Genomic DNA, 25146 nt, shown 5'->3' with positions numbered 1-25146 from the left:
TCATTACTTTATTGTGATGGGATTTCTAAATTGTAAAGACTTTAAAGTTAGACTAGATTGGATTTTAAATATTAAAGTCCTTCTGTTTTAATTTTAAATAGGAATTGCAGGTTCATGAGGGAAATACAAACTTTCTGATACCAGAATATCGCTGTATTCTCGAAGAAGCAGATCACCTACAGGAAGAGTACAAAAAGCAACCTGCACATCTTGAAAGACTGTACGGTTAGTGGACTATTCTAGAAAACTTTGCCATATTAATTTTCTACTGGTTATTTATGAAGGATCCTGTGAGAGAAGCTAGGGAGAAAGATAAGCAAAGTTACAGCAATCATGAACCAGTGAAAACCAATTTATGTGTCACCTATTTTGTCAAATTTGTTTTAATATTTAATATTTTGGGGGCACCTGGGTGACTCAGTGGGTTAAGCCTCTGCCTTCAGCTCGGGTCATGATCTCAGGGTCCTGGGATCAAGCCCCGCATTGGGCTCTCTGCTCGGCGGGGAGCCTGCTTCCCCCTCTCTCTCTGCCTGCCTCTCTGCCTACTTGTGACCTCTCTCTGCCAAATAAATAAAATCCTTAAAAAAAAAAATTTAATATTTTTACTTGAAAAAATGAAAGGGACACCGGGGTGGCTCAGTCAATTAAGTATCTGCCTTGGGATCAGGTCATGATCCCAGAGTTCTGGAATCAAGTTCCTGTATCAGGCTCTTGCTCAGCAGGCAGCCTGCTTCTCTCCTTGTCTGCCACGCCCCCTACTTGTGCTCTCTCTTTCTCTAACAAATAAATTTTTTAAAAATCTAGAAAAAATGAAAGGAAAAATTAAGTGAAATAAGTAGAATACAGTAAATTAATCTCTGTATACGAAGTCACCTAGTGTGAGATGAATATAACCTATGAAGCAATAAAATATAGGCCATATTTCACACAAATAATTTTCAGGTTCTGTTGATATTATGAAATAACAAAAAGCAGCATTTAATATTTTTTAGGCAAAATATAATAAAGGATATATATGTGCTGTGAATTTACAGCAAAGCTTGTTTTGCTTTGGTGCTGACAAGTTGGGTGTTTCACAAATTATCTGAAAAACTTTGAGAGCAAGAGGGAAATATGCAGGAAGGGAGAGAAAGAGGAAGGATGGAACAGCGTAAGGAAAACATTTTTTTGTGATCTTTATGTAAGCTAAGCTTATTTATTTCCTATTTTTTATAACATCTTCATTAATCAGATACTTAATCCTTACAATAGCTCTGCAAGGTAGATGGTGTTATCTTCATTTTTCACATTTTTTAACTGAAATCTGACATTAAAGGCTTGTTGTCACATAGGTAGTGGCAAAGCCTGCTTTAGAACTTCCTCACCCCAAAATGCTTGCTTTTGCACTATGCAGAATCTTCAGTAGAGTCACTTGGTATCATCAATCTATGTTGATCTTTGAGCCTGCCTAATGAATTTATTTATAAAATAATATATTTATTTATTTATATGAATTTTTTTTTAAGATTTTTATTCATTTGACAGAGAGATAGCAAGAAAGAGGGCACAAGCAGGGGAAGCAGCAGGCAGAGGGAGAGGGAGAAGCAGGCTCCCCACTGAGCAAGGAGCCCAATGCTGGACTCAATCCCAGCCTCCTGGGATCGTGACCCAAGTCAAAGGCAGATGCTTAAGCTTAATGGAATGAGCCATGCAGGTGCCCCTTTGATCTTTTATCCTTATAATAACTTAGAATATGGGTGGTTTTTTATTATCACCAGTTCTAAAACCCAGGAAGCTTTGAAAACTAAAACTTCATAAATCATTTGGCAGGAAATTTGACTTAATCTGAACTAATAATTTAATGACAAAACTCCACTTAAACTGACATCAGGTTATTTATAGTCATTTTTATTCCACTTAGTGTGAATATTCACCCATGTATTTTGTTGCAGAAACACTATCATGTTTTGTTATCAGATGTTCCCAGTCATTCCCCTTGGATATTATGCCATATATGGTATATCCCTTTCATTATCTATCTAAAATATGAAAAATTCTGAAACATGTCTTGGATAAATCCCAAGAATGGTTAACATATTGATGGAATATTTTTAACTCAAATAGAATTTAAAAACAGAATCTGTTGGGGAACCTGGGTGGCTCAGTTGGTTAAGCATCTGCTTTCAGCTGAGGTCATGATCTTGGGGTCCTGGGATCAAGCCCTGAGTAGGGCTCCCTGTTTGGTGGGGAGTCTGCTTCTCCCTCTCCCACCACCACCCCCATGTTCACTCCCAAATCAATAAAATCTTAAAAAAAAAATCTTTATACACTGTCAAAATGATCAGCTTGGTGAGAAAAATAAACCCCTCATTGTGATGTTATATATACCAATAGCAATTCAAAACTGGTCAGCAGTTAATTGCCTGAGTTTAGTAACTTTTAAGCAATTACTAAGCGGATTATTAGCCAAATGATTAATGTTTTGAAACCTGCCCTAAAATCCCCCCAAACGAATATTTTTTACAAGTATAAATACCTGGAGTGCCTTGGTGGCTGTTGGTTGAAAGTCTGTCTTTGGCTCAGGTCATGATGTCAGGATCTTGGGATCCAGCCCTGCATTGGGCTCCCTGCTCACTGGGGGGAGTCGTCTTCTCTCCCTCACATTCTCCCTCTGTGCTCTGTTTCTCTCAAATAAATAAATAAAATCTTTTTTAAAAAGTATCTATACCTTTAGGTTTGTATATTAAATAATGCAGTGATGAGTGCTTAGAAATAGATTCTCAAGTAATCACTCACTTTCATTAAGTACTTTGTTATTAATTAGAGCTAATCAATGACAGGAAATTAACATTTTTCTTTATAGGCATGATTACTGATCTTTTCATAGATAAGTTCAAGTTCAAAGGCACCAATGTGAAAACCAAAGTACCTCTTTTACTGGAGATTCTGGACAATTATGACCAAAATGCATTGATTGCTTTCTTTGATGCTGCATGAAATAGAAACAAGGTAAAGTTCCAGAGGAATCTTTTTAAATGAAATATGTTAAAACAGAATTATGGCACAAGCTAACTGTACATACTTTTATTTCAAATGCTTTTTAATATCATTTAAGACTATTTAGGGTATGACTTCTTTTAGTAATGCTTCTATTTTGAGAAATGGAGCTTTTTAAAAATAAAGAGAATTTTTATTTTAAAACAAGTGGAATGATTATAAGGAATTTTAATGAATTTTTTGCAAATGGATGTTTTAACTTTTAAATTGAGAAATATTTGGAAAATAAAAATATATTCAAATATTTAACAAGCTATACACACATATTAACTGTTTCATAGTGTTTAGAATTATTTACATTCATTACTTCATCTATCTTCACAATATATATTGTTATTTTGTCAAATCATATAAGAAAACTGATTCTCTATGAAGTTAAGTGATTAAGTGGACATTGTTATTATTTTGTAAAGCCTGGACCACATCCCAATTTCTGGTGCCTAGTTTGTGTCCTTGTTACTATATACGTTGTTAACCAGTGGAAATAACTTATCAATTATTTTTTCTAGGGGGTTGAGATTGATTTACAACTGATTTCAGTCTTGCTAGGTAATGTTTCTTGACCCGCGCTCAGTTTGCAGAATGCTTGAGTTGGTTCAATGCTATGAATTGTGGCCAGGGAAATGAGCAGAACTTGCACAGATTGAAAGGATCTTCACTTGCTGTCCTGCAACCAGTAGAACTGTACAAATGTACTACATGTGAAGAGTGCAGAGATAGATTTTCCTGCACTTGTATCCACTGATTTCCGTTTTATCATGTATGGAGGGAAATAAGACTTTAAAGCTACAGAAGTTTTGTTCATTAATCTTAATTCATGTTTTTTCATATTCAGGGGAATAGTGTATTTAAAGGTTGTTTTAAAATGGCATAAAGATTATATAGTTATGTTTTCAAGAAGGACACACATGAATGTCAGAAAACAATGTTTTTTAATTACATACCATTATATTTATTATATGCAAGCCTCATATTAAATTTGAAAATTTGTTAAAGGGACATATCACTGAGTTTTATTTTAATAAGGTCATATTGTTTTTATTATATTTAAACAAATGTCATTGCTAAATGGAATAAATAATTCTATCTAGGTCACCAGAATTTCACTGGGTGCTTATTGTTGGTTGCCACAGCTTGGGGAAGAAGCATCAAAAACAGTGACTGCAGAGTTGCATTTCTTATAGTATATTACATATATATACAGTACATATATATAGTACATTACCATATATATGTGTGTGTGTGTGTGTGTGTGTGTGTGTGTGTATATATATATATCAATATATATCAATCAATGGAGGTTCAAGGTGGCATCTTCCCTCATTGCATCTTCTTTAGGGAAATTCCGAAGCATGACTGAAGAAACACCTAAATGAAAAGATGACATTATAAATCGCCATTTGAGTATCAGTTACTACGTGAGCAGCGTGTTAATGATTTGTGCACATTATATAATCGTGACAGTCATATGACATGTAGATATTTTTACTCTCAATTAATAGATAAGAAAACTAAGAATCAGAGACCTTGAACAACCGGAGTAAGACTACCAGGCCAGTTAGTGGCTGGGCCAGATTTTAGAGCTTTGGAAACCAGTTAAGCTCACTGAAGGTCCCAGGGCTAACGTTAGGCTGGGGCGGCCCACTAGCAATTGCTGAAGTTTAACTCAGTTTATTCTAGAGACAGCCCTTTCCCAGAGTCCACGGATCACCTAGCGGCCCAGTTTAAAGTCACCAGAAACCCAGGCTCCGCCTCTTCGGCCGGCGCAGGCGTTTTTCCTCCCGCCGCCGTTCCGCGGCTCTCCGCCCCCTGCTCTGTGGCCTTCGCGGCGGCCTTCATTCGCCTGCGACCGTGTCGCCGTGACTGACGTCACGGGCATCGGCCCTCCCCATTGGCCCATTTCAATAGTCGCGGGATACTTGAACTGCACGAACAGCCGCCGCTCCGGCGGGCTGCTCGCTACATCTTGGGGGCGTCTTTTGCCCTCCACGCCCGAGAGGTCCTGCCTACGCCTTTCGCAACCTCTTCGGAACTGCGCGATCCCGAGCGAGCAGGCTGGCCCGGGCTGTGGCGGCTGGCTACGATTGGAGCGTTTCTCGGCGGGGTCGGCGGGACGGAGTACACGCTGCTTGGCGCCGCAGGCTGATCCCGCCGCAACCCCGGGAGCAGTGATGTTGGGCAGCTCCGAGCCCGGTCCTGCGGCCCGCGAGGCGGGCTCATCGCTGCTAACATTGCAGCATACGGCGCTCCAAGAGGACCAGGAGAACATCAACCCTGAGAAGGCGGCGCCCGCCCAGCAGCCACGGACCCGGGCGGGGCTGGCGGTACTGAAGGCCGGGAACCCGCGCGTTCCAGCGCCGCAGCAGAGGCCCAAAACACGACGGGTAAAGAAATGAGCGATGTCTGCGGGAGGGAGGGCGGAGCGGGAGTTTTGCACGAGGTTTAGCAGGCCGAGGAGCGTGGAGAGAAAGTATCTTCCGAGCCTTTTTAAGGGAGGCCTGGTTCTAGAATCCCCTTGGTCCCCAGTTTTCTGGCGTGTGCGATGCCACTTATAGCGTCTCTCCCATTGCTCTCTTCGTCGCGCTGTGTTTTGCTGCTTATCTGCTCTTTATTGGGGATATTTTTCTATAGATAAGGTCAAACCAAACCCTACGTTTGTCCGCGCTTTTCTCGCCGCTTTAAACCCTAGGCACTGCCCTGGGATCTGGACCCCCTTCCTGCTTTCCATATGGTTAAGATTACTTCTATTTTAGGAAAGGGTATAAAAAAATATTTTGCTTTTAGTAAATTCCGCCATTTTACCGGATTTGCTCTGTTGCTCCACCCTGGGGCGAAAGTGGTGAACCTCTTAGCCGGCTCTCCTAAACTTGTCATCTTTCAGCCTGCCATTCCCCTCATCTTGTAGCCTTGATTAGTTTTACATAATGTCACTTAGTGTGATTCTTTCTATAACTTATGTAGGAATGCCTGTAAGGAATTTGAACATCCCTTTCTTCAGCCACTCAAACTTTACTGCCTGGATTTTGTCCCAGGTAGTTTAACTTTCTGAGAGTATTTGGGAATGGAAACAGAAACTGAGACCCCTACGGGGAAGAAAGCAAAACTCCAATTAATGGACTCAAAGCCAGATATTTCTTTCTTTTTAGGTTGCACCTCTTAAGGATCTTCCTGTAAATGATGAACATGTCACTGTTCCTCCCTGGAAAGCAAACAGTAAACAGCCTGCATTTACCATTCATGTGGATGAAGCAGAACAAGAGACTCAAAAGAGGCCAGCTGAATCTAAAAAAACAGAACATGAAAATGTACTGGCTTTTAATTCAGCTATTACTTTACCTGGACCAAGAAAACCACTGGTACCTCTTGATTATCCAATGGATGGTAGTTTTGGTAAGTTTTAAAGAACATCTATATCAAATCAATATAATCATAATTATTAAATAGGCTGAATTAATGATATTTTGCTTTTTAAGACATTATCTTCCCTGATCCTTACTACTTAATGAAATTGCTTTAATGTAACAAAGTTTAGAAAGTGTGTGACTTACCTCAGATCTCACAGCTAATGCAACCTAGTGACCTATAAATCCTAATTGGGTGCTCCTCCCTTACCGGTATACTACCAATCACATCAGTTTTAAGTAGATCTCAAACACCTTCCTTACTTGGGAGAATAGATTTCAGTTGTACTGATAAAACTCACTTTGTACATTATCACTTCAGAGAATATTTGAATAGGATATACCTTTCAATATTGTGATATCTAACATCTCTTACGGCTTTAAAATTTTCTGTAAATCTAGTCTGCTACCCGAGAGGGACACTATCCTGTGAGTCAAGAGTTCAATAATGGCTGTTTGCAGTTAATCACATATAAAATAAAGCAGCTGCTATACAGAAAGGTCTGCCAGCAGTTTGTGCAACTTCTTTACCGTCGATCTGTCGAGTCACTGATAACTCATTAAGTTCAGTCTCATTTAGGTTTTAGTTCTTTTGTGGAAGTGGTCTGGGAGTAGCAGGAAAATCCTTTAGAAATAAAGTAATTTTTGTATTTTTATTGAAAATTTGTAACAAGTTTTAACCTCAAATGAACCTTGAAGTGAGAAGAGTAATGAATGATATTCCTTGCCTCAAAGGGTCATTTAAAATGATAAAACATGAAACACTTGTTGATTGTAGTGCTAATTTGTTGGAACAGCTCATAACAAACCTTATTTTCATTGACACTTTAGCCCTCCTAGTTATTGCTACATTGTACTCCGAATTTTATCAGACTTTGTGGTCTGCAAACTCTTGGGGTAAATAGTACATAACATCACAAAACTAGGATCACTGTGCTATCTCTTCTTCTCCCTCATGGAATATGAATCATACTTTAACATAATACACTTTCAAATGCACTTTCTTTTTAATGGCCTATTAGTATTTTCTCTTGTTGATTAAAACCAAGTGGACAGAGGTACTAAAGCCAGAGTGAAATATTCTATGTACTTTGTCATGAGAAGCCCTTTTTAGCTGGATGAAAGAAATGCTTTTGTATGGGACACTTTACAAGGGCAATCAGTTTTGGCCATTACATTAATTAGAAAATTAAACAATGAACTTAATCATACTTTTGTATTCTCCCAGAGTCACCGCATACTATGGATATTTCAATTGTGTTAGAAGATGAAAAGCCATTGAGTGTCAATGAAGTCCCAGACTACCATGAGGATATTCACACATACCTTAGGGAAATGGAGGTAAGAGCTCTTAGAATCCAGTTTTTATACTGTTGTTATTCATTGTGGCAAAATGAAACTGAGAGGATGTTTTTAAGTTCTTTAACTGCTAGTGAATTATTGTAATGTTACACTTATGTTTCTGGTATGTAGCATCTTTGTTAATGGTAGAATAATCTAATTGCAATTTTAACATTATACTAAGTAACTTTCTCAACAGGTAAAATGTAAGCCTAAAGTGGGTTACATGAAGAAACAGCCAGACATCACTAACAGTATGAGGGCTATTCTTGTGGACTGGTTAGTTGAAGTAGGAGAAGAATATAAACTACAGAATGAGACCCTGCACTTGGCTGTGAACTACATTGATAGGTTCCTTTCATCGATGTCTGTGTTGAGAGGAAAGCTTCAGCTTGTGGGCACTGCTGCTATGCTTTTGGCCTCGTAAGTTCAGCTTGGTTTGTTGGATTAAGTGATTGATACCTTTCTGTGTAGGGAAGAAGTTGTGATTTTTAAGATTGTAGCATTTTAATAAAAAACACAAAGCAGAAAGTCAGAGACTACTTTAGGGGTAGCAATATGAAACAGTGTGTGAAATTAATTTAGGATATTAATCTTCCCAGATCTAGATTCCAGGGGACCTTCTTGAATGAAGATGAGAGACTGGCTACATTTTAATAAACTAGGAGTAGATTACCAAGTTTGAAAGTGTGGTTCCTTCCATCAAAAAGTACCTTTCTGGCATAACATCTTTATTAAAAAATATGTATTAAATTATTTTTTAATTCATTTATTAAAATAAATTTAAAGAATTTATCTTCTCCCATGGAAATTAAATACATTAAAAAACTAAAAATGTATATTTTACTAAGAATTTCCTAAATTTTCAGTTACGTGGTGAACTCTGGCATTATTCCCATCTTGGAACTCTCTTGCCTCATATCTTTTGACTGCATTGGGAGAATACCCCAAGTCCTGGATGGATTTGGGTCTTTTAGTTAGCATTTATCTAGCTCTGCTGGAAATGGTCAAGTATCAGGGCAAACAGGCAATTGGTGGAGTGTAGGTTTTGGACAAGTAAGTCCATGTGTTCTGCTAAAGGGATTTCAGAATTAGATAAACAGCTTGCTTCTCTTTTTGGAAGGACTGATTACGTACAACTTTTTTCATTGTAGAAAGTTTGAAGAAATATACCCCCCAGAAGTAGCAGAGTTTGTGTACATTACAGATGATACCTATACCAAGAAACAGGTCCTGAGAATGGAGCACCTAGTTTTGAAAGTGCTTGCTTTTGATCTAGCTGCACCAACAGTAAATCAGTTTCTTACTCAATACTTTCTGCACCAGCATTCTGCCAACTGCAAAGTTGAAAGTTTAGCAATGGTAAGTTCTTTTCATTTGTTGAATGAAGAGTCTTAGGTCACACAGCTTAATTATATAGCTTTGGTCAAGGGATTTAGTGTTTTGGGGACAAATTGGTGTTGCAGTATAAAGAGAGCCTACCACTGGCAGAAGATAACATGAATTGGGAAATACTAAGGAAAGTGGTATGAGGATGAAGTCTAAGAAATGGTAGCCAGAAGAGTTGTTTTAAAAATTATTGGAAGAGGAAAAAGTATAGGATGAGGACAAATAAGGTTATGGGAGTTTTTTTCCTTTGGCTGCCATAGAGCCAGCCTTTTAAAGATTTTCTTTCTTTGAGAAAGAGAGAGCACAGAGAGGGAGGGAGAAGCAGACTACCCACTAAGCAGGGATCCCGATGTGGGGCTTGACCCCAGAACCCTGGGATCATGACCAGAGCCAAAGGCAGATGTTTACACCCAGGTGCCCTGCCATAGAGCCAGTCTTAAAGACAGGAATGTATTAGGGCAGAAAGGGAAAATTTGAGGCTTGAATTCTAGAGCTCTTGTGATCAAAAAGTGTATTTGCTTTTTCATTCCAGTTTTTGGGAGAATTAAGTCTCATAGATGCCGACCCCTATCTAAAGTACCTGCCATCAGTTATAGCTGCAGCAGCTTTTCATTTAGCACTCTACACAGTCACAGGACAGAGCTGGGTATGTATCACCATGTCCTCACACATCTGTCTTGCAACTTAAATTTTATTTCTGCCAGATAAGTTAGATAACTTATATACAAGTGTTGGTGGTATAGAGGTACCTACCTGGAAAAAACGTTCAAAAAATCTATGCTGTTTAAAGTGTCCTGTTTAGTAACATACGTTTGCTTGTTAGGTAGAAAGCTTTGATATTCTTGGGTTTGAAAGGTGTGCTTAAAGAATTAGGACCATAAGACCTGCTGTTGGCAGGGAAAGTAGTTAAAACTGATCAAAGTCAGCATAAAAGATGGAATAAGGGCTTGAGAAATCTGGAAGATTTGCTAGTTGGAGGTGTTAAGTCTTTAAATTTAACAAAACTCAAGTTTAATGCCAATACTAACTCACTGTATTTAGTGTCTGTTGCTAAAAACAAAACTCAGTGGTTTTCTACTCCCTTCTCTGCAGCCTGAATCTTTAGTTCAAAAAACTGGATATACCTTGGAAAGTCTTAAGCCTTGTCTCATGGACCTTCACCAGACCTACCTCAGAGCACCACAGCATGCACAACAGTCAATAAGAGAAAAATATAAAAGTTCAAAGTAAGAATTAACATTAATAGATATTAAAAAAGCTTGCTTTTTCAGGCCACCATGTGATTGAGATCCTTGACACTTTATCAAAGGATTCACAATATAGGCACAGGCTCCTCGTAGCCAGGTGTTTTGAGTAGGTTGTAGTTATGCTTTATGTCTTGCATTTGAGGGAGAAAAGGGGAGAAGAACGGGGCATGCTTGCATGTTTTGTGGACCAATGATTCTATAACCATTAATTTCAATCAGAATAGAAACAGCATTTCTGTATTCCATGATCTTTACCCAATGAATATTTACTGAGTTTTTTTCCTCCTTACAGGTATCATGGTGTTTCTCTCCTCAACCCACCAGAGACACTAAATGTGTAACAGTGAAAGACTGCTTTTGTTTTCTAAAATGTAAATCATTCAAAGTATACGGTGTACAGTTTTTGTAAGGTTTTAATTTTACAATCATTTCTGAATAGCGTTATGGTCAAGTACAAATTATGGTATCTATTACTTTTTAAATGGTTTTAATTTGTATATCTTTTGTACATGTAACTATCTTAGATATTTGGCTAATTTTAAGTGGTTTTGTTAAAGTATTAATAATGCCAGCTGTCAGCACAGTAAGAATAAGAACTAATAAATGGATTTGGAAAATTTGGTTTTTGTAAGTCAAATCTGATTTGACTTTATGGTATCACTCTGAAGAATTAATTTGATTTACTGTAGAAGGGAACTGGGAAGGCTTCTCCTGAAATTGAAAAATAGTTTTAGGAAAACGGATAAAAGTTTGAGCATTCATTTTTCCTAAGGAACTGGATCAATTTGGTGACTTGAGCATAATCTAAGCATATGTGGAATAAATCTGTACTTATTTATCAGTTGTGATGATCCTGAGAATCTTTCAGCCCTTTGTACACACTATGAAAATGCTGTTTCATTCCTCATCAACTTTTCCACTTTACTGAAGTGACAATTATTTAAAACCTGCTAAGTTGTTCAGAGGTTTATTTTAAAGCACAATGTAAAAAATCATATAAAGAATCGACTAGATTTTATAATGGATTTGTGAATAGAAAAATACTCAAGTTATGAGCACTGAATAAATATCCTTTTAATAGTTATATACACAAATATACAACTATGTGAGCTTCAATTAGTAGCTCTCTTCTTTTTTCTTTTTCTCACTGGCTTTTTACTTGGTGCTTCTGGTTTTGCACTGATGGTCTGTGTTCTGTGAATAAAATAAATTAAAGTTTACTAACAGTATTAGCACTATAAAGCCGATACAATGGATGGTTTACCAGACTTACACCATTTTGCTCGTTCAAAGTCTGGACTACCAAAATAGGAGACTTTTTTTTTTTTTTTTTTTTCCAGGAGAATATATAACATTTGCCAACTAAGAATAAAATTCAGTGACCTTAAAAGGCATCTATACAGTTTTATAGAATTAGATCCTGTTGTTAAATCTCAGTTTGAAGAAACCAAGAAAGAAGAGCTGGATTTCAAAAAAAAGGGGGTGTGTGTGTCTTTGTTTATAGTAGGATAAGATGAGAATAAAACCAGAGAAGTCTTGAGTTATGTGTGTACATTTGAAATAAACCGTAACTTTGTTACCTTATTTTCTTTGGGTTCTTGTCTGGTTCTAAAATGATCATTTCTTCTTCTTCACTGTCTGAGAGTACTATAGGGGCATCTTTAAGAAAATGTTAAGGAAACAATATAAGTATAATCTCTTGGAAAATTTCTACATGGGTTTATGTCAGCAGTCCTAAAATTTTATTTCCATACAAACAGTTCCAACTACTCTTGAGTAAAGGCTTACAGAACTACTTGTTTTCTCCTTCCCTGAAGTAACTCCCTGGAGCTCTGAAAAATAACACATACTTTATTTCCTAAAAATTCTGTAATTATATGACCATTTTGTACATGTCATAATAGGGGGGAAAGTCTATACAGCTTCTCCCTATTATAAACAACACTGGAAGGAAAATACCTAGGAGAATTACTGTGTCAAGAGGTATATACATTTTAAGAAATATTTTGCCAAATCCACCCAAAATACTGTTTCAATTTTTATTAAAAACTCATTTTCCTATGCACCCTTGCCAATGGTGGTTTGGTTTGTTTTGTTTTTAAGATTTTGTTTATTTGAGAGGGAAAGAAAAAGAGCCCAAGCAGGGAGAGGGACAAGCAGCCTCCACATTTCAGCATGGAGCCCTAACTAGGGCTTGATGCCACGACCCTGAGATCATGACCTGAGCAAAAATCAAGAGTCACGCACTTAACCTGAACCACCCAGGTGCCCTAATTTTTAATACTATCTGATACAGTAATGAGAAAACATCCCTTTTTGCTTTGAATTTATTTCCTTTATTACTAGTAAGGTTGCTCATGAAGTATGTTACTGGCCATTTGTACTTGAGAATTACTTTGTATCTCTTGCCAGTTTTTCTTCTGAGCCTTAGTTAATGATGTATATAAAGTGTGAATTAACCCTTTTCCCAGGTGGCATATCAATGAGTTTTCAATTTGTTTCTCGTGTTCATGTGCTTTAGAAAGGCTTTACCTGCTTTATCCTCCCAATTATCTTAGGTCCATTTTCATTATTCAGTTGAAAATATTACTCTTCAAAGCAGTAATTGAATGTTTAGCTATTAATCTTACTAATCTTACAAAAATATTTCACAAATATATAGAGGCATATGCTAAGATGCTTTACTGTAGCACTATAACAAAATGGTAACATTTATCAATAAGGGAACATTATTAAGCCAACCTAGTTATTGTCAAAGCTAGAATTCTATGTAGCATTTAAAAATGTGGCTGATGACATGATGACATGAAAAAATTCTAAAGATTGATTCACAGTCCCTGTGTTTAAGCTTATATTGGTATAAATATATAGTAAATAAATACATGGAACACAGTCTAAAAAAATAATACCAAAACAGAAGTAACCACTAGGAAAGCTGAATAAGACTCCCAATCAATAGGTAATTTTTTTCCCCCTTACAAAAAACCCCAGCAGGCTCTCAGTAATATTTATAGGTAATTAATCTCATTCCTTGAAGGTAGGCAGGTATGTACATTATGTACCTAAACAGTATCACCTTCACTATTTTTTTCAGCCAGATTTAGTAAATATACCCTTTAGTTCTCTGCCAGCCTACTTGCTACATCGATCCTTGTATGGTGTGGGTTTGAAAAACCCAATTCATGATTATAATGGGCCAAGCAAGAATTTGGTTTTCTGAACAGTAAAAATATCCACAGGTTAAAAATAATTTTTTCTAGTTCTACAGCTTTCAGGATGCAAAGAACACCTAGGACTACCATTATTCTAGGTGATTCTAGAGTTCTGTACGTTCTAATACTGCTCTAATAACAGCCATATATAGCTATTTAATTTTATATTAACTAAAATTAAAATTTAGAATCCAATTCTTCTGTCACAAACCACATTTCAAATACTCCATATCTGCATGTGGCTAGTGGCTATTATATTTATTGAACAGTGTATGCACAGAACATTTCTAACATTACAAACAGTTCCATTTGGACAGCTCTAATATATGTTATGATACAGGCTTTTTATGTTTGAATCTAGACACTACAAAGAAAAAATGGCATGCAGGAATGAACTTAAGGAACTCATCCCTTTAAAACTGGCCCACATCTACATATAAAAGAAAAAAAAATTTTTTAACTAAAATTCCACTATATACCAGAGTACTACTACTCCACAAAGCATGTTTTTTAGAAAAGAATTGGAATTAATTCTGTAGTTAGCATCAACAGTTTAACTGAAATTGAAACCACAAAATATTTAGCCCCTCTTTTAGAGGACTATAAAATAAGATCCCAAAAAAAGGAAGGTATATGGATTATGTATATATAATATACGTAATTACATAAAAGCCATAAATAGTGTTACCTACCTTGGCTTCCAATATTGGAGACTTCTACTCCAGTGTCCATTTTTATACTATCAAGAATGATTGCTTCATCAGTGCCATCTTCATCTTCCTCTTCCTTCTCAGAGTCTTCAAGATCACCCCAGGAGTTCTCTACTCCCTCTCCAATTTGGGCAGTTCCAGGAGTCCAAAGCACAGGATTAGAAACACTTAACAAGTTAAGGAAACTATGAGTAACAAAATTACTGCCATTTGGTGCAGTGTTGAAAAAGATGAGAGAAAAAGTTTTAAGACTGAAGAGTGCATCAAGTTTGTGCAAAAAAATTTCACTAATAGCTACACTATGGGTGGCTGAACAAAAAGAAAGAAAAAAAAAACGTTAACTCAAGTAAGATTTTATGGAAACCATAGTGAGAAGTATTGAGACATACTGGCTCTCAACAGTTGCAGTAATAAATGTGGTGAATGGATGAATAATTAATTTCCAAGAACAATGTGTAATAGATATAAAGTGCTTGACTGAGATTAAGGAACAATTTTCCAAAGAAAAATGCTGTAAATTGGCCAGTAAGATAGAAAATTTTCAGTTTTTGTAGGATAGCCGAAGAATTTTATCAGACTCAATAAGACTAATCACTGTCTTGTATCTTCAATGTTTTCTCTAACAAAGCAGTGTTTCAGAAAACAAACCAGTATGTACACCCCTCACATATTCTTAATAATGCCGAAAGTGTTACAAATCATGTTGTTACTGAAAAAACCATCCAATAAAGATACACTTCTAAAGGAGGTTCAGCTTCAGCAATAATTTCTTCTGCTTTCTCTTCTACATCAGAGGTATCAATAGGGGCCTTTTCCATTTTAAATGCTGTGATTCTTTGACTTGCTATAGACTCTGCAAAGCCGTATTTTCCACCTTCTTTCCTGTGTGGGTTTTTTATTTGGAGGTGGGGAGGAGTGGAGAAGGGACAATAAAAGGGACAATAAAAGGTGGAAGAGAAAACAGGAAGGGAAAAGTTAACCATTTTATCCTTTTGATGGAGGAGAAACATTGAGAAAAAAGCTGACCAACTTAACCTCACCAATTTATTATGCTTATCAAGAGAAACAAAAGTTACTGTAATTGATTGAAACATGTGCCAGGCAAGCACTAAGTGCTTTAAGTATACTATTCTCTAATCCTCAAACCTGACCTACCAAGTAGGTATTACCTCCCACATCACAGAAGACATTGGAGTGGTGGGTTATAGAAGAAGCAGAGAACCAACACCCATTTGTGTTGCTTCTGTTAAATGAGCTACTAGATTTTCTTTTTTCTAAAGAAAATGTTTTGTTTTGTTTTTTTTTAAGATTTTATTTAAAAAAAAAAAAAAAAGATTTTATTCATTTAGGGATGCCTGGGTGGCTCAGTCAGTTAAGCGGCAGCCTTCGGCTTGGGTCATGATCCCAGCGTCCTGGGATCGAGTCCCACATCGGGTTCCTTGCTCCGCAAGGAGCCTTCTTCTCCCTCTGCTTCTGCCTGCCACTCTGCCTGCCTGTACTCTCTCTGTCTCTCTGACAAATAAATAATTAAATAAAATCTTTAAAAAAAAAAAAAAGATTTTATTCATTTACTTGAAATAGGGAGAGAGCCAGAGAGAAAAGCATGAGCAGAGGGGAGGGGCAGAGGCAGAAGCAGACTCCCCACTAAACAGGGAGCCCAATGCGGGGCTCGATCCCAGGATCCTGGGACCATGACCTGAGCTGATGGGAGGTGCTTAATCAACTAAGCCACCCAGGTGCCCCAAAAATGTTTTTTTTTTTTAAAGAAAAATATTATGTGACTTCTCAATACAGATCATATTTAAATTGGAATACACTATAACACTTCTGTATATTCAACTTAGATTAACAGATAAAGAAAAATGGGAGTGTGAAAATTATATGGTCACTCTTATGCAAGAAAGTCCTCAACAGAAAAATCTGTCAAAAATAAAAAGACCATTTAGGGCTAAAAAGAATTAAACTTACCTTACTTTCCGGTCATTCTCCAAAGCCTTCTGTATTAGCTCTGTAATTTCCAGTACTTTCACACCAGCTATTTTACTACATCTCAAAACCTATTTATAAAAGTGCATTTTGTTATTTAAAGACAACCACACAGCTTTCTCCAACAAAACTATAAACGTGAGAATAGTTTTTCTACCTTTAAAGTATAAGCTTGACCTTTTCAAATATGAAAATACAATGTAAACACAAATTAATGCAAAATGTGAGACTTGTTTTAAAATATCTGAAGGAATATCACATTAAGAAAAGAGACTCAAAACCTTCTCTGACAGTGTAAAAGATACCACTGAAAGAGCCACAGCTATACATTATATACTCAGGGATGCACTAACTACCCTTCTGTGTGAGTGACCCAAAACATTAGTTCAAGACAAGCCTGCAGAATCCCTTGGGAAACTATAAAGCAGAGATTCCAGGCCTCGGGGACCTAATGGATCAGAATCTCTGGAAATAGGGATCGGGTAATGGCCATAATAGTGGTCACAGAAACTAACATGGCACATTTAATATATGCTATACAGTGCAATATACCCATGTATTTATCCTTACAGTCCTAACAACTTTATTCCTGTTTTTATTCCCTGTTTTACGGATAAAGAAGCCAAGGCACAAAGATATGAAATCATTTGCAAAAGGTCAGTTAGTATAAGGCAGAAGTGAAATTTCAACTAAAGCAGTCTCTGTTCCCCATCTGTGCTATATGCTATATGCCAATCTATTTTCTAGAAACCTTCAGGTGAATCCGATATGTAGCTGGATTTGTGAACTACTCCTTATTGAAAACCCAACTTCTGAGAGTACCTAATTTCTACCTTTTTGACACCTTTTTTTTTTTTTTTTTGAATAAGGAGATGAATCTCTTTTCTCACTGGAAAGAAAGGATACATTGTAGTCATCAGTCAACACAATGTAATAATATTGAAACCAGATTCTAACATATCCTAGAATCACTGAAAATATCTTTGATGGCTATCCTTGATGGTTTTTTAGTTTAAAAAAAAAAAAAGAAAAGAAAAATCAAAACAAAACAAAAGCAAGAAAAAGCTTCTAAAAAGAAGAGACCTATTCTTAAAAGAACATTAATCAAAGCACTAACTTGATCTTTCAGCAGCATTATCCCACCACTGGACTGGATAGTACAAATCTCTCGATGCTTGTTCATGGCAATCACCAGCAGGCCATCCATTACACGTTCTTCCCGTTCATTGGGATCCACCAATAAATATGTACTGAAATGAATGTTAATTGGACCTGATTAAATCCGAGGCTAAACGCTTGTCAATTTTAAGATAGTGAATATTTTTAAAAGATAGCATTAATAAAAGTCAACAGAGTAAAGGTCTAAGCCTATGGATATGAATCACTTTAATGGGAAAAGAGATGAGAATTATAGTTTTTATGGACAAAATAAATGCTGAGGGGCTTTCACTAGCTATTACAGTAAAATCACTTAAGTTCATATTAGTTTTCTTTAAACAGTACACAATCTAAACCTAATACTATCGCTTTCATTAAATGATTTATTGCTCATCAATAAAAACTACATTAATTTGTTAATTTGGAAAGACGCCTAGTGTGTCCTAGATTCTGAAGTTCTCCTAGGTTCTGCTAATGGCTCATTAAAAGAATACTATTTCAGCATTGTCCAATGTTGGCCTCTAGTCACATGTGAGAAATACAGACGTCAAAGATTTAGTAGAAATAAAAGAATATACAATATCTGATGAATAATTTTTACACTATATACTAAGACAATATTTTACATATAAGAGAAAATATATATCAAAATCAATTTTCCCTGTTTCTTTTTACTTTTAATGTGGCTACTAGAAAATTTTTAAATTACATATATTGCTCATGTTGTATTTCTACTGGACAGTGCTGGTCTATTTCCCACTAATGAAATTCTACACTATAATGACTAGAAGTTGAAAGCTTCCCTAGTTTTTATTCATAAAATTGTTAAAATATCTTATTTATATCTCCCTTTGTTTCAGAAGAGATTTAAGGCTCAAGTTTTCATTTAAAGGTACCACTACATGGACCTATGACTCTAGTTTTTCTGTTGTAGGAAAATTAGTAAATTGTGAAGAAACTACTAGAGAGCTGAAGAAAACTAGATTTATCCCATTTGTGAACCATTCCACCTTATGACTTGCTCCTCTAATATGCTCCAAAGTCCTATTCATTAATCCACAGTATTTCTCACTCTACTTTCCTGAATTAGAACCTAACACAATTCTATTAATATCTGACACCTCTAGCACCCACACTACAGGAAATTTATAAGTATCCTATGAAAAGTGTTGTGAAATCTCTTCATTACAGAAGAATTTGTCACTTCTATTGAGAAAGCTCTTTGCCAACTAATGCTCTTACAAAGAAAGAAAAAAAAAACAAGGTGCTTTAATATTAGAGGAAGTGTTTATTCATCTGCCCACAGCACATTTGAACAGAACAAAAAAGTTTCCAGCTGCATGTACAATTTCAGCCCATGATAAGAATGAGACTTACCCTTGCTGGAAGAAGGCAAAACTGACACAAATCGGCATGTGGTGGATGCTTAATGGTACAGGATCTCGCTCTTCAGGTGTGTACTGTTTGAAAATAAAAACTTCAATAATTAGTCACTAAATTATAAACATAAAAAATATCATGCACATCAAATATTAAAATAAAAAACATGTTTCCTTTAATCATTAGTTGAGTACCTACATTAATTCTTTCACAATTACCTGTTTGACTTTGCCACTCAGGGTTCCTTAAAACTTTATGCATATGTCAAAAACCTTTACTGGGATATAAATACCATAAAATCTGTTCATCTAAGTATACATCTACTCATTTTGTAGTAATTTATAGTTATGTAACTATCACAATACAGTTTTTTGACCTTTCCAATACACCCCCGCCCAAATCTCCTTAAGCCTATTTGCAGTCACTTCTCATTCCCACTCCCAGCCCTAAGCATTCCATTGAAGTGGAATCAAACAATTTGTATTTTGCATCTGCTTCCTTTTAAGTTAGCACATTTCATCCATCTTGCAATATGTATCACCAGTTTGGTCCTTTTTACTGCTGAACAGTATTCCACTCCACTCCACTCCACTGTATGGATGTATATCCATTCCACTGTATGGATATAACCACTGTATGGACATATGTTTTCGACTTACCAGCTGATGAACGTTTGGACTGTTGCTAGTTTGGGGCTATTATGAGTAACGCTGCCATGAACATTCACATGGAAGTCTTTGACTGAAAATGTACTATCATGTCTCCTGAGTAGATTCCTAGGCATGAAACTGCTGTGCTGTGTAAGTTGATACTACTTAACTTTTTAAGAAACTGCCAAACTTTTCCAATGTGGCCATACTACTACTCTACATTGTCACCAGCAGTAACTCTACAATATTTTTAAATTGATCTCTCTCTCTTTTACTTCCTTACACCAATTCCCTTTTCTAAAGGAACATGACTATTATTAATAAACCTTTGTCTCTACCTCTAGGTCTTTACAGAGTCTACTCTAGTCTAATGCCTAAAAGCAGCACAAGAAAGACTGCCCAGAAATGTGGGCATCTGATGTTTCCTTCACAACTTTAAAACTCAAACTATACAGTGTACTTTCATTATTCTAGCATGAATTCATATAAATTGAAGTTGACATATTTAGCACAAGAGAAAGGCAATGTAAACAGTACATGTCAATAGTTTTCAAAATGTGGCCCTTCCACTGGCAGCATCAGTATCACCTGAGAACTCTGTTAGAAGTACAAATTTGTAGGTTCTATCGCTACCCTACTCTGAGTGTGGAGCCTAGCAATATGTTTTTATAAGCCTTCCGGCTGTTTCTGAAGGACTTTTGCCAGAGTAAGCACAAGTATCTCAATGTGCTGAGAACCATGTATTTCTAACACGTGGTTCCTAAACATAAGCCAACCACTTCATCTAATGCTCAATCCCAAGAAAAAGTTATCTGGTTTTATCCTAGGAAACCAAGATAGGGTGTGCTTTTATTGACAGACACTTTAATAAAAAGATTTGAGAGTTTTCAGGAACAATTTTGACCATTTATCATTTTTGCCTTATCAACAAATCCCAGAACATACTTAATTACCATGTACAAAAAGAATTTACTAATAACAAGTTGCCTGATCATCAAGGATATTCATTCATTCATAGGGAGAAGCCTGGCTCGAATCATGGGAGCTCACCAGCGTTACTTCATCTCCTTGGACAGAGACATCGGGTCTTCGGAAGTGACACAAGGCTACAATTGCAGCAATGCTGGCAGCATCAATAATATTCCCATCATGATTTAATAAATGTAGGTCCACACGTATCTGCCAAACCTGAATGTAAGTTTAAAACAAAAATAAATCCTAACTGATCACAACCAGTGGCTATTCATAAGGAAAGTAACACTGCATGCAAATTTTTCTCTTGCAGTTGAAATATACAGTTACTCCTTCTACTTTATCAATAAATGTGTATTAAGAGAAATGTTAAGCTAGGTCAACATCTGAAGTACCAATAGTTTACCTTTCTGTGAGTCACCTGACAATTAAATATACACTCTAAATATGTAGAACCATTGCATAATTATAAGATTTTCCCAAACCTAAATATATTTTTATTTTGTCTCCCAGCTTAAAAACCACAAACTCTTAGGTTTTACTTGACAATACTTAAAATAATCCTATAAGTAATCCAAATAGGAAGTATCATATTCAATGATATAACATAGAAAGTGACTTCTCTGGAGTCAAACAGATAGTCAAAATACCTTAAACAAAAGTAAAGTTCTAAAGCATTATCATGCAGCACAATTTATTGAGAGTAACATTTCCAATGTCAGTCTATCACTAACTCCCTGTGCAGCCCTTATAAGTCAATAAACCTACACAAAAGACGGATTTAATCTGTTCTTCAGTTCCTTATTCATAAAAAGAACACATTACCTGCTTCTATCAACTCAAAGAACAGAATAAAACAGAATATATGAAAAAATAAGTTCTTTGAATACGACATTTTTACACACATCCAAGTTGATACTTTCACCAATGTTTATTGTCCCTTCAGAGAGAGAGATGACAAAGTTCTAGGGTAGCACTCAGGAACATTTGCAGTGAAGTGAATCAGTATAAAACTGAATTAACGGGAGCTCTGAGAATACAAGTACAGATATAAGAATCCATGAATCAACAATACTCAACCTAAGATTATGATTAAGAATTTTGGGCATATCCCCACCTTTTCACCAGCAACAACACAGAGAGATTCAGTGTCTATACACTTCGAATTTCTTAGACATCTTTCCAAGAGTCGATTCAACTTCACCAAGAGATCTGACTGCCTATGAAAATAGGAATGGGCTAATGTCATGAAATATAACACCAGGCATTAAAACAATAGCTCACTGCTGTTATGTTCTCCTCTGGCTAAAAAGCAGCTTAAAAAAAAAAAAAAAAAAGATTTAAGTACCTGCCAGGTTCAAAAGCTGGGGCAGCCATCTGAGAGAGTTCAAGGTTAAAAAAAAGAATACCTTCTGTTGCCCTATTGAGCTTTGGAGAAACAAGTTCACAGGAAACCTGTCCAAGAACTCTGCAAAATAAAGCACAAATCTGTTAACTAAATGTATCTCCTTTTCAATTAAAAATAAATTTAAAACATAACCAATTAAGTTTTGATCTTACTCTAACAACATATTCAGTATGATGTATCATTAGAGGCTGAAATTACATATAAAGTATAGAATATATACAGAAATAAAACACATACTGGTATACACAAAAAGTGACAAGAAAAAAATCTCTTTTATAACAATACTATTTCACAGATTTTTTTTAAATCAATGATCTTTACTTTTTTATAAAAGAAATATTTATTGACACAAGACAGCATGAAAACTTGCGATTTTTTAAGAGTTTTCATATGGACTGGCTGGCCACCATTATCTGAACAGTATCCTCACAGCTTCCAAATAAATAAAAAACCTAATTCTTATGTCAGGCAAATGAGAAAAGTAGGCCTACTTAATGGGAGGTGCAGAAAATAAATTCAGGGCAATTACTACTGGCTGTATATATGACCTAAAGACATCAGAAAACTATGCAATACTCGGGATGAAAGATATATTTGTGGTTAAAAATAAAAAAACTCTCATTAAAGAAAATATACTTATTTTGGCAGCGAAACAAATAAGTCTGTCCAGACTTCTTAGATGCTTTGTGAGCAACTGAGTCAATAAGTTTCTTTTAAACTTCTCCCTATTGAGTTATTATCAAATTTGAATCCTTTGTTACCTTGTTTTCCCAAGTTCCACAATACAGCACCCATAATCTGTTCCAAATGAGATCCTGATGTTCCTATAATCATAGGTTTGTCTGCCATCCAGCCGCTGTAAGCACAACATTCATTCTTTTATTCCTTCAAAAATTATTTACTGAGCAGCTACTCTATGCCAGGGCTAAACACTTGGAGATAGGTGGATTCCTAACCACTCCCCATAGGAAAGTGGAAACTAGGTTCCCGAGCACTCCTAGTCGCTGGTGTGACTCCAGCTTTTTGAACCCAACTGGAGGGGAAAAAAAAAAAAATGCTTAAGGGATGGGGGGAACACGCCGGTGGTTCCTTCCAGGGGCTTCCTGGGCCTGCGAGAGTTCTGCGCGTTCAAACCGGAAGGCTGCGAGCGGCGGTGCGACCAGAGCGCCCACGCCTCGCGAAGTTCCCGGGACCATTTACCTTTTTCTCTTCGATGGCGCGGAGTAGGAAACGGCGCTCGCAGTTTGAAAGTGGTGTCTCCTTCATGCTGTAGGACCACAACACACCCTAGCACCGGAATCCGCTAGGAAAAGTGAACTTGATCCCCTTCACGCGCTCCCCGCTCGCTCTGACGCGCAGGAAATTTACGTCATCAAAGCTCCGCGGCCAAGGCTGGGGCCGGTCGCTAGTGCGCAAGCTCAAAGCAATGTTGGCACGAGAGGGACTGACTGGGAGAAGCCAGTAAGCTCAAGGAGGCGGGTTTCTGAGCCTATGGGTCTGTTTCTTTTATCATAAAGTGTGGGAAAGAAAAGGACTCCAAAACAGCTATCAGTTATAGAAATTAATATCAGTATAAGGCTTCCGCATTTCACCCTTTATTCAGTTCTAGCGGGGTAGGCTAGATAGGTATTACTGTTACTTTATACAGATGAGGAAGTTGAGATTTAGCCAGAAAGCTGCAGAGGCAGAGTTTGGAGCATTTTCAGTGGAGAAATACTGGAATGAACGGGCAAAGTGGAGAGGAGGGAGGAGAAGAAACTTAAGACAGTGAGGTGGGGTATTATTGCGGGCTGAAGGTGAAATCTCGTAGACTTGAGAAGCTGACAAGAATTGAGAATATTAGCACTTTTTTTTTTTAACGTAGAAGAGAATATTAGCACTTCTTAACTAACGGTGTTATAATCACCACTAGCTGAAACAAAATTTCGTGTTTATTTTTTCAGTCTCCCCAGTTATTTTAAGCCGATAAACTTATTTTTATGGGCATAGAAGAACTGGATGCTCGCGCGGCCAACCACTCAGCTTTTTTCAGAGGAGCACTAAAGAAGTAGTTAAAAGCAGGAACTCCAAACTATCTGGGTTCTAATTCTGACTCTGCCCTTGACTAGTTCTGTGACCCTGGCCAAGTTAGCTTATGTGCTTCACTTTACTCATCTGCAAAGTAGGAGTGATAAACCTATTCTGAGGGGTGAAAACGAGTTAATACATGTTAAACGCTTAGCACAGTGTCTGGAATGAGTAAGTACTATGTGTTTGCATATTGTTTTGTTAACATTTGTTTCTGAGGGGATAGGCACTGTAATTCCTTTTCAGGCTCCATTCCACTACTTTTATCTTTTCTTACACTTTTTTTTTTCTTTTTCCTACCAGTGATACAATGTAGTCTGTTTGTACCACTTGCAGTACCTGTACGCAGTTAATTACTCTGTGTGTGTGTGTGTGAGAGAGAGAGAGAGAGAGAGAGAGAGAGACAGCTTTCTGTGTTGCAAGAATAATTTAAGTGCTGGAGAAAAGGGATGGACAAAATCCTGTTCCTTAAGGAACCTATGTTCTCTTTGGAAGAGACAGTAGAAGCTTAAACAAACATACACAAAAAAACCCAAGTTCATTTACTGAATGCTATCTGAGAATGGGGTTGCTATTTTAATAGGGATAGTTGCAGAAAGAGGTTGTTTTGTAGAGGTGACATCTGAGTTAAATAAATTCTCAGTGATGAGAAGGAGCAGCCTTGATATCATCTGGAGAAAAGGAAGTGTTTCATGCAGAAGGAGCAAGAGGAGTCAAGAATGAGATAGGATGAGCTTAGCGTGGTCTGGAGACAGAAATTGTGAAGAAGGAGGAAAGTGAACAGAAACTATGTCCACATGCTCAGACAGTTGATTGATTTTCAGAATAGGCAAGGGGATTACAGAGTATAGGCCATTCAAGTTCTTTTAACAATGTAAATTCTTCTATAATAACGACTTCACAACAGAACTCTTGGCTGACTTCATCATTTAAATCCTTGTGTTCTTTTACTAATTTCTCTTTTTGTCAGAAATGAAATGTTGGCCTTTATTGATGTAGTCTGTCCTTTCCTGGGTGGCTGCTTGGTAGTGGAAAAAGAGTGTTGTTTGGCTTCAGATAAACTTCATTTCTAATGGACTTTGGGTAAATTAAGTAATCTATGTGAACTTCAGCTTCTCTATCTTAGTTTGGAAATAATTACTTTGTGTTAAGTTGAGAGAATCTAACACTGTTTTGGACAGGATAACTA

General features: G+C 36.7%; 3 protein-coding genes across 4 annotated transcripts in view; 2 read left to right on the top strand and 1 right to left on the bottom strand.

Annotated features, from left to right (window-relative positions):
* BBS7 (Bardet-Biedl syndrome 7) overlaps positions 1–4137 on the top strand; it is a gene marked incomplete at its 5' end in the record, with an annotated part of 43469 nt that extends 39332 nt beyond the window's left edge. Inside the window, 2 exons of the mRNA XM_080796072.1 lie at positions 102–225; positions 2843–4137. Coding sequence (XP_080652198.1) covers positions 102–225; positions 2843–2976 — 258 coding nt within the window. The 3' untranslated portion in view covers positions 2977–4137. The remainder of the gene's footprint in view (positions 1–101; positions 226–2842) is intronic.
* A 99-nt stretch (positions 4138–4236) lies between these two features.
* On the top strand, positions 4237–11997 carry CCNA2 (cyclin A2). The gene is made up of 8 exons (XM_080796071.1): positions 4237–5420; positions 6183–6426; positions 7666–7778; positions 7978–8201; positions 8933–9140; positions 9700–9813; positions 10260–10393; positions 10707–11997. Exons 1-8 carry the CDS (start codon positions 5208–5210, stop codon positions 10753–10755), a joined length of 1299 nt encoding a protein of 432 aa, XP_080652197.1. The 5' UTR covers positions 4237–5207; the 3' UTR covers positions 10756–11997.
* On the bottom strand, positions 10811–23284 carry EXOSC9 (exosome component 9). 2 transcript variants are annotated; one of them, XM_080796069.1, is made up of 12 exons: positions 23091–23284; positions 22652–22746; positions 21831–21950; positions 21600–21702; positions 20561–20698; positions 18858–18940; positions 17440–17572; positions 16305–16393; positions 15072–15218; positions 14319–14503; positions 11995–12073; positions 10811–11608 (listed from the first exon to the last, which is right to left on the bottom strand). In XM_080796069.1, the coding sequence occupies exons 1-12, from the start codon at positions 23154–23156 to the stop codon at positions 11527–11529; spliced, it is 1320 nt and encodes a 439-aa protein (XP_080652195.1). In that variant the 5' UTR covers positions 23157–23284; the 3' UTR covers positions 10811–11526. The 2 variants fall into 2 exon arrangements, with proteins under 2 accessions (XP_080652195.1, XP_080652196.1); XM_080796070.1 differs by lacking the exon at positions 22652–22746 and having other exon boundaries at positions 23091–23240.
* Between the last annotated feature and the right edge of the window lie 1862 nt (positions 23285–25146).

This window comes from Martes martes (assembly GCF_963455335.1).
Source record: "Martes martes genome assembly, chromosome: 2".
Lineage (NCBI taxonomy): Eukaryota > Metazoa > Chordata > Mammalia > Carnivora > Mustelidae > Martes > Martes martes.
The sequence above is the reverse complement of the archived record's forward strand: the minus strand, read 5'-3'. Positions and strand labels throughout refer to the sequence as shown.